We start from the raw sequence: 8,929 nt of genomic DNA, 5'->3' as shown, positions 1-8,929 counted from the left end.
AGATATGTAAATATTCTTAATAATAAAAATATTAATAACATTTCTAGTTAATAAAAAAACTAAATAAAAATTTTAGTGTATAATAAATAGTTCCACATTATATTTAAAATTATGAAAGGTCAAGGTTAGCGTTCAGCTTCTTTATCACTTCGGTCAGCTCAATTACTGAACTGTTCAGCTGTTGAAGCGCAGCAACCAGNGTTGATAAAAAAACTAAATAAAAATTTTAGTGTATAATAAATAGTTCCACTTTATATTTAAAATTATGAAAGGTCAAGGTTAGCGTTCAGCTTCTTTATCACTTCGGTCAGCTCAATTACTGAACTGTTCAGCTGTTGAAGCGCAGCAACCAGGAGCTCATGCTGACTAGCATCTCTTTCATCCTTAACTTTAAGGCTATGCAGTGCAGCATTTAAACTTGCTACGGCTTGCGTTGTTTTCACTCGTGGATTGTGGTCTTTTATACCTGTCGAGGCAGTAGGGGTATCATTTAAGCCGAGTGTTTCGGAAACGGGAGTCTGTTGTGTTTGAAGCAGTGTAGAGTCTTGAGCTCCAGCGGCCATCGGGGACAAAACTAAGTCATTGGGTATGACCACCTCGGTTTCAATTATATCAATTTCTACTGGTTGGGAGTTGCACGTTGGTTCCTAATGATAAATTATAATTTGACGTACATAAGTGAAATTCCTTAAATACTTTAGAAAACTGCATATCACGGAAACATACCTCATGCCCCAATGTACCCATGTTTAAGCGACCATATACTGCTGCCACCCCAAATGTTTTCAGCGCTTGTTGCTCGAATTCGGACACATCTTCTGTCGGTGGTCCACCGCCTGTTGCCTTTGTATGCTCTACGACCCTTCGTGCTCTGCTCCGCAGCTGGTTTTTACATCCGGTTAATGTCTGTAAATGAGGTATATATGCACATACACACATGTGTACAATCATAATTAAAAGAAATATATGTATCTACATACATGAAATACAAATTATATAAGAACATATTTATGCATTTATGTGAGCAGGTTTGCTCCGTTCCGTCGTAAATATACAAATTTCAAAAAAAAACTTACTTTCCACTTCGCTACCGTGCGGGTGGGCCCACGCATTGCATTTAAGTTCTCCGCTAGCTGCATCCACAGGGATTCTATCAATTTCGGAGAACTTGGCTTGTTTTTTGCCGTTTGTAGCTCCGGATGGTCCTTGCAAAATTGCACATAACACTGAAGCTGCCCCTGCGTGGTCGGATTTTCGGTCGGTGGTATTTTGGATGTCTGGAATATGTTAAAAGGTTTAAAACAACTAAATTTTAACTATTTTACATAAATACTCACTTTTCTGGTATTTCGCTGCTTGTCATGACTCAGGAATCTGGACTAAATCTCCAACACGTACTCATTTACTAAGGACTTATAACAGTCAACGCGACAATTGGTTGTTAGGAGATCATGGTTATCCACTGGAACCATGGCTTCTAACTCCAGTCGCAGAGCCGTCAAATGCAAAGGAGATTAAATACAACACCATACATGCAAAGGCTCGAAATTGCATTGAAAGAGCTTTTGGTGTTTTAAAGTCCCGCTTTAGGTGCTTGGCAAAACATAGAGTTTTGCATTATTCTCACGAGCGAGCCGGAAATATTATTTATGCTTGTGCAATTCTGCACAATATCCTTCTCAAACACGGCGTCGCTGCGGACTTGGGGTTCGAAGTGCTAAACGAACTTGAGTAAGTTAATGAATACGACGAAGTTGCAGAAAATAGCAATTCAAGAGAAGGAGCAAGAGTAAGGGCAAGAAACATATCTTCACTATAAAAGCACGACGCACTTGAAGGTAAACCGGGTAAGTTATCTATTGATGTGTTTATACCAGTTTTCTAACCGATGTGAGAAATAAAAAAGCGATTTGAAAACAAATTCGAGTCAATACACTTTCGAATTTCTGAGCGTATTGAAAGTTGGTTTATGCTTCCGTTTTGAATCACAACGAACTGGGTCAAAGCGCTTTATGTGTTGGTATAAACAAGGTATATATTCTATTTACGATATTTCCAGTAAAGTTAAAATATTTTCTATTAAATTTTGACTTAACGTCCAACCAGCTCTATACTGCTGTTCCTGCTGCATCGTACCACCATATTGCCTGGTGATCTAACAACCCAGTTTTTTGCTGTTTCTTCTGCACTGTGCCACCGCTGCGTTTTCTATCCATAGTAAATATTCAGCCTTATCATGACTTTCATTTCCCCCGAACCGGTTCACTTTTTACTTTTGGTTTCCATGTATTTACTATGGGTGGAATAAAAATTTTCGGGAGAAGTTTTTTTCGGGCGAAACTCAGGATAAGGCAGATTTTTTTATAGTATTTAATTCATTAGTCTACATAAATAAGTATTCGTAAAGGCTATTACTTACATTACATCAACTGTAGAGTTTAAAGATTAAAATTGAATTTGCATTTATTTATTGCCACTACATTCCCACGCACTATAAATTGAATGACAAGCGCATATAATAAACAAATAAAACTCAAAAATATGCANTATATATTCTATTTACGATATTTCCAGTAAAGTTAAAATATTTTCTATTAAATTTTGACTTAATGTCCAACCAGCTCTATACTGCTGTTCCTGCTGCATCGTACCACCATATTGCCTGGTGATATAACAACCCAGTTTTTTGCTGTTTCTTCTGCACTGTGCCACCGCTGCGTTTTCTATCCATAGTAAATATTCAGCCTTATCATGACTTTCATTTCCCCCGAACCGGTTCACTTTTTACTTTTGGTTTCCATGTATTTACTATGGGTGGAATAAAAATTTTCGGGAGAAGTTTTTTTCGGGCGAAACTCAGGATAAGGCAGATTTTTTTATAGTATTTAATTCATTAGTCTACATAAATAAGTATTCGTAAAGGCTATTACTTACATTACATCAACTGTAGAGTTTAAAGATTAAAATTGAATTTGCATTTATTTATTGCCACTACATTCCCACGCACTATAAATTGAATGACAAGCGCATATAATAATAATATAAAATTCAAAAATATGCCCATGACAATAAATCATTTTGATATAAAAAAAATTATTTACTTGGCAAATTTTCATATACTTACATATAACAATTCTATTTAATTGCAATAAAAAAAAAACATTTAGAATTAATAACAAAAAATAGCTATTCTAGCTAGATCACAAAACATAACATACATACTTAACTATACAAGCCTTGATACGGTGATTTTTAGTTAATATTCAGAGTATGTTGCATGCATAATTAAACAACACCATAAAAATCTCAATTCATATTGGTATGCATATATGTATATTTTTTGTTGTATAATTATTGTTATACAGTGAAGCCTAATGAAACAGTAGCCAGATATTTGCAACTTCAAACTGATACGATTTTTTGAGTTTCAATTATTATTTTTAAATATAGTTCATTCACTGACATAGGCCATGTAAATCAAAGCTGCAAAATTTTGTGCGAAATTCGTGAAAATTCAACAAATTCCAAAATATTGTTATCAAAACTTCAAACTTTTTAATATTTTTAAATTTTTTTAATTTTCTGATAAAACTTTAAAATATAAACATCTGAGTACTGTTTCTAATAATTTTGTGGGGTACTCATTTTCTTAAGAAATATTGTGAATATTAACAAAAAATCACTGCATCGAGATTTACGCTGTAAGTGTAATTATTATTTGACTATTCCAATTCATATTTGCCCTCACATACTTGTATTTGTACTTCATCTCTGTATGCATATGTACATATGCATGTACATTGGCGCTCACGTAAATAGCACACTTTTATTTCTTGCAATATTCACAATAATTTGCGCGATACATTTTTGTCGTTAACTGTTATAAAAAATATAGTAGATTATGTACTATACATACGGTAACCATATTAATCATCGTAAAATAAAGGACATTTTTTTCAAAATGATTTGGGAATACAATTTATATGATAAAAGTACCTTACCCATATCGTAATTTAAATCAAATATTTATCAGTTGATTATATTATTTAATTGTACAAGTTCCCCTGCTGTAGCGATAAATGAAGCCAAATCCTTTTCAAGGACTTCTCATTGCTACCAAAATGCGTTTATCATAATTCATACTGCGAGACGAAGCCAGCACACAGTGGTTCAAAATTGGAATTTTATGGTCATAATCCACCGTAGCCTTAATTTTTAAACCAGTTTTTACTGAAAAGCAAAAAAAAATTTATTTTGGTGAAAATTTTGATAACATTTCAAAATTTTTTTGTGTACTTTTTCTGGTTTGGGTGAACCATACAATTGTTTTGAACTTTCTGTTATGTAACATTTATTACCTGGAACAGGAAAATACATTTTTTTCAAAACTGCTACTTTTTCTGCATTTTGCACAAAAAAATTTAATATAATCAAATAAAAATTCAGAAATCAGGCTCATCTGGTCCATTGCAAATATTGTAAGCTTTCATAAAAAAATTATAATTAATCAAATGAAGTGAAAAATGAAGGCTCCAGTGAATTACGAACACTAAATGCCGGTTTTGAACCACTGTGTAGCAGGGGGTTTACTGTTCTCTTTCAGTGGAACTGGAAACTCAACGTACGAGACGATCCTGGGCACAACTTTCCCTGTGCTTTGTAGATTGTACAAAGATAACCGATTAAATAGAAACCCTTAAGTCGGGTGCGAAGCAAACTGGCGAAGGTTTTCATTATATTTTATAAGGGATTTTTATTTTTCATATTCTGCGTTTAAAAATTTACCTCTGAAAAATGCAGAGCCGATTTAAAGGACAGTTTAAGAAATAAAGGACAAAAGGTGTCCTTTATTTTGAAAAAAATTATAAAGGACAGGGGGTTAAAATAAAGGACTGTCCTTTAAAATAAAGGACGGATGGTCACCGTAACTATAAACCAAGTAAGTGAAAGTTTGTAACTTTCTGCACAATTCAGGAAAATTGAACAAATTTCATCAAAATTTTCAACTTACTCAGAATTTTTAGAAATTTACTGCGTATGCAGTTTTGTGACCTATTCAATTTTAGTACAATATCTAACGTTGAGGTTTGAAAATTCTGAAAAATCCCGTTGATTTTTGAGTTTTTTTTTGTGGAGGGTTTTGCGCATTTTCTATTGTAGAAATAGATAGAAAAAAATTGTCAAAAATTAATGGAAAATTTTCAGAACTTTCAAACCTCAACGTTATTGTACTAAAATTGAATACGCCACAAACTAAAAATTCTGAATAAGTTCAAAAAGTTGAGGAAATTTGTTCAATTTTCCTGAATTGTGCAGAAAGTTCTAAACTTTCACTTACATGGTTTATAGTTAGTACATAATTTACTATATTTTTATAAACAGTTAATGACAAAAATGTATCACGCAAATTATTGTTAATATTGTAAAAAATAAAGGGGAGTTATTTACTCACAAAATAGAGTATACGGCGATTTTTTATTATTCACTTGGTTTTTTATGTTAAACAATTTTTGTTAATTATTTATTAAAATATAACCTACATATTAAAAAATACCACATAAATCGAAGTATGAAACTTTATACGAAATTTAAAATAATTCTCCAGTTTCGTCGAAATCAAAAACTTTTTCATATGAGTATGTATACAGTATTATTGTCCATTGCATTTTAGTATAATAATGTGTAAATTGAAATGTCTTAAAATTGATTTTGCTATTTTTTTGCTGACGGTGCTAGGCATATTCTTCCAATATAAAGTATTCCCAGATTTTTGTATATGAATTATGTATTTTCTACATAATTTCGCCAACAAAAACTTTAAGTTTTAAGACATTTAAAACTTGTACAATATTATAGTAAAATCCAATAAGCAATAACACTCCATACTCTAAATTTACTTAGAAATTCATATGAAATAGTTTATAATTTCGACAAAACTGCAGAAAATATTCTAAATTTCGTATAAAGTTTCAAACTTCGATTTATGTGGTATTTCTTAATATATAGGTTATATTTTAATAAATAATTAACAAAAAATGTTTAACATGAAAAACCAAGTGAACAATAGGAAATCTCCATATACTCAATTTTGGGAGTAACTGCATACATATACATAGATATGTAAATATTCTTAATAATAAAAATAATAATAACATTTCTTGTTGATAAAAAAACTAAATAAAAATTTTAGTGTATAATAAATAGTTCCACTTTATATTTAAAATTATGAAAGGTCAAGGTTAGCATTCAGCTTCTTTATCACTTCGGTCAGCTCAATTACTGAACTGTTCAGCTGTTGAAGCGTAGCAACCAGGAGCTCATGCTGACTAGCATCTCTTTCATCCTTAACTTTAAGGCTATGCAGTGCAGCATTTAAACTTGCTACGGCTTGCGTTGTTTTCACTCGTGGATTGTGGTCTTTTATACCTGTCGAGGCAGTAGGGGTATCATTTAAGCCGAGTGTTTCGGAAACGGGAGTCTGTTGTGTTTGAAGCAGTGTAGAGTCTTGAGCTCCAGCGGCCATCGGGGACAAAACTAAGTCATTGGGTATGACCACCTCGGTTTCAATTATATCAATTTCTAGTGGTTGGGAGTTGCACGTTGGTTCCTAATGATAAATTATAATTTGACGTACATAAGTGAAATTCCTTAAATACTTTAGAAAGCTGCATATCACGGAAACTTACCTCATGCCCCAATGTACCCATGTTTAAGCGACCATATACTGCTGCCACCCCAAATGTTTTCAGCGCTTGTTGCTCGAATTCGGACACATATTCTGTCGGTGGTCCACCACCTGTTGCCTTTGTATGCTCTACGACCCTTCGTGCTCTGCTCCGCAGCTGGTTTTTCCATCCGGTTAATGTCTGTAAATGAGGTATATATGCACATACACACATGTGTACAATCATAATTAAAAGAAATATATGTATCTATGTACATACATGAAATACAAATTATATAAGAACATATTTATGCATTTATGTGAGCAGGTTTGCTCCGTTCCGTCGTAAATATACAAATTTCAAAAAAAAACTTTCTTTCCACTTCGCTACCGTGCGGGTGGGCCCACGCATTGCATTTAAGTTCTCCGCTAGCTGCATCCACAGAGATTCTATCAATTTCGGAGAACTTGGCTTGTTTTTTCCCGTTTATAGCTCCGGATGGTCCTTGCAAAATTGCACATAACACTGAAGCTGCTCCTGTGTGGTCGGATTTTCGGTAGGTGGTATTTTGGATGTCTGGAATATGTTAAAAGGTTTAAAACAACTAAATTTTAACTATTTCACATAAATACTCACTTTTCTGGTATTTCGCTGCTCATTTTTATACCCGAGCGCACTTGTGCACAAGGGTATATTAATTTTGTTCACATAACGGTTGTTTGTAACAGCCAAAACGAATCGAGATAGATATAGACAAATGTATACATAAATGATCAGGATGAAAAAAGAAATCGATTAAGCCATGTCTGTCTGTCCGTCCGTCTGTCCGTCTGTCCGTCTGTCCGTCTGTCCGTGTACACGATAACTCGAGCAAAAATTGAGATATCTCAACGAAATTTGGTATGTAGGTTTCCCTTAATCCAAGGTAGGTTGGTATTGAAAATGGGCGAAATCGGACTTTAACCACGCCCACTTCCCATATAACGGTAATTTCCAGAAATACGAAAACTGCGATATTTTAGTAACTACTGAAGATATTTCACTCAAAATTGATATTTACAATAATTTTTAGACGAAAAAAAAGAATATTATAAATTTTTGGAAAATGGGCGTAGCCACGCCCACTTATGGTTACATGTGTATATCTTGGTAACCGCTGCACCAATTTCTTCCAAACTTAGCACAGTTGTTGGCCTTCGCACAACATACCAAACGGCCGAAAATTTCTATAATCGCTCAATAACCACGCCTACTTCCCATATAACGGTTATTTTCAGAAATACGAAAACTGCGATATTTTAGTAACTACTGGAGATATTTCACTCAAAATTGACATTTACAATAATTTTTAGACGAAAAAAAAGAATATTATAAATTTTTGGAAAATGGGCGTAGCCACGCCCACTTATGGTTACATGTGTATATCTTGGTAACCGCTGCACCAATTTCTTCCAAACTTAGCACAGTTGTTGGCCTTCGCACAACATACCAAACGGCCGAAAATTTCTATAATCGGACAATAACCACGCCCACATCCCATATAACGGTAATTTAGAGAAATACAAAATCTTCGATAAATCAGTAAATATTGAAGCTAATTTATTCAAAATTGATGCTTGCAACAATTCTTTACCAAGAAATACGTTTATGGTAAAATTTTGGAAAATGGGCGTGGCACCGCCCACTTATGATCACATATATGTATATCGGTAACCGTTCTACTAATTTGTACCAAACTCGGTGTGGTTATTGTGCTTGCCACATATAAGCAAAAAGTTGAAAATTATTGAAATCGGACTAAAATAACGGCCGCTTCTCATATAACAGTAAATTTCAGAAATGCTTGAAACTTCAATATTTCGAATTTGGAGGACGCTAATTTACTCAAAACTGATACACCCCGGCTTACCATCTAGCGGAAGGTTTCGGAAAGGTGAAAAAACATATATTTAATACTTGCGCCGGGTATTTAATGTTCGGCTCCGCCCGAACTTAGACATTCTTACTTGTTTAATTTGAATATGAACGCTGATCAGCTGTTCCCGCAACAACAAACTTTTCACCATGAATGGTGAGTTGTAAAAGCTTTCACCTTGTCATCTTTGGTTAGGAATATCAGCAACAAATGGCAGTGACAATAAAAGATGGCAATTGTCCGCCGATGACAATTGTCAATCAAGGCAGGAATAGGGCTGTAAATTTTATTGCTTGGTATGGTATGCAAAAAATCCCGTTTTTCGATAGAAAATCTCATTCGCCCTTTT

General features: G+C 33.8%; 2 protein-coding genes across 3 annotated transcripts; both read right to left on the bottom strand.

Moving 5' to 3' along the window:
* Window positions 1–228: 228 nt before the first annotated feature.
* Window positions 229–1,919, bottom strand: LOC108364892 (uncharacterized). Of its 2 annotated transcripts, XM_017618761.1 has the most exons (4): window positions 1,338–1,919; window positions 1,077–1,277; window positions 727–906; window positions 229–647 (listed from the first exon to the last, which is right to left on the bottom strand). In XM_017618761.1, the coding sequence occupies exons 2-4, from the start codon at window positions 1,137–1,139 to the stop codon at window positions 264–266; spliced, it is 627 nt and encodes a 208-aa protein (XP_017474250.1). In that variant the 5' UTR covers window positions 1,140–1,277; window positions 1,338–1,919; the 3' UTR covers window positions 229–263. The 2 variants fall into 2 exon arrangements, with proteins under 2 accessions (XP_017474250.1, XP_017474249.1); XM_017618760.1 differs by having other exon boundaries at window positions 1,077–1,919.
* A 3,218-nt stretch (window positions 1,920–5,137) lies between these two features.
* Window positions 5,138–7,348, bottom strand: LOC108364891 (uncharacterized). The gene is made up of 2 exons (XM_017618759.1): window positions 6,687–7,348; window positions 5,138–6,607 (listed from the first exon to the last, which is right to left on the bottom strand). Exons 1-2 carry the CDS (start codon window positions 6,909–6,911, stop codon window positions 6,224–6,226), a joined length of 609 nt encoding a protein of 202 aa, XP_017474248.1. The 5' UTR covers window positions 6,912–7,348; the 3' UTR covers window positions 5,138–6,223.
* Window positions 7,349–8,929: the final 1,581 nt, after the last annotated feature.

This window comes from Rhagoletis zephyria, unplaced genomic scaffold (genome assembly GCF_001687245.7).
Source record: "Rhagoletis zephyria isolate East Lansing unplaced genomic scaffold, Rhagoletis_zephyria_1.1 Rzeph_scaffold_01701, whole genome shotgun sequence".
NCBI lineage: Eukaryota > Metazoa > Arthropoda > Insecta > Diptera > Tephritidae > Rhagoletis > Rhagoletis zephyria.
Note: the sequence above shows the minus strand (reverse complement) of the source record. Positions and strands in the feature narration are given on the sequence as shown.

Coding starts and splice junctions, on each gene's coding strand:
- LOC108364892 (XM_017618760.1), bottom strand. CDS start 1,139: ATGCAGCTAGCGGAGAACTTAAATGCAATGCGTGGGCCCACCCGCACG. Junction 907..1,076: donor GCACGGTAGCGAAGTGGAAA/GTAAGTTTTTTT, acceptor CCTCATTTACAG/ACATTAACCGGATGTAAAAA. Junction 648..726: donor TGGGTACATTGGGGCATGAG/GTATGTTTCCGT, acceptor ATTTATCATTAG/GAACCAACGTGCAACTCCCA.
- LOC108364891 (XM_017618759.1), bottom strand. CDS start 6,911: ATGATTGTACACATGTGTGTATGTGCATATATACCTCATTTACAGACA. Junction 6,608..6,686: donor TGGGTACATTGGGGCATGAG/GTAAGTTTCCGT, acceptor ATTTATCATTAG/GAACCAACGTGCAACTCCCA.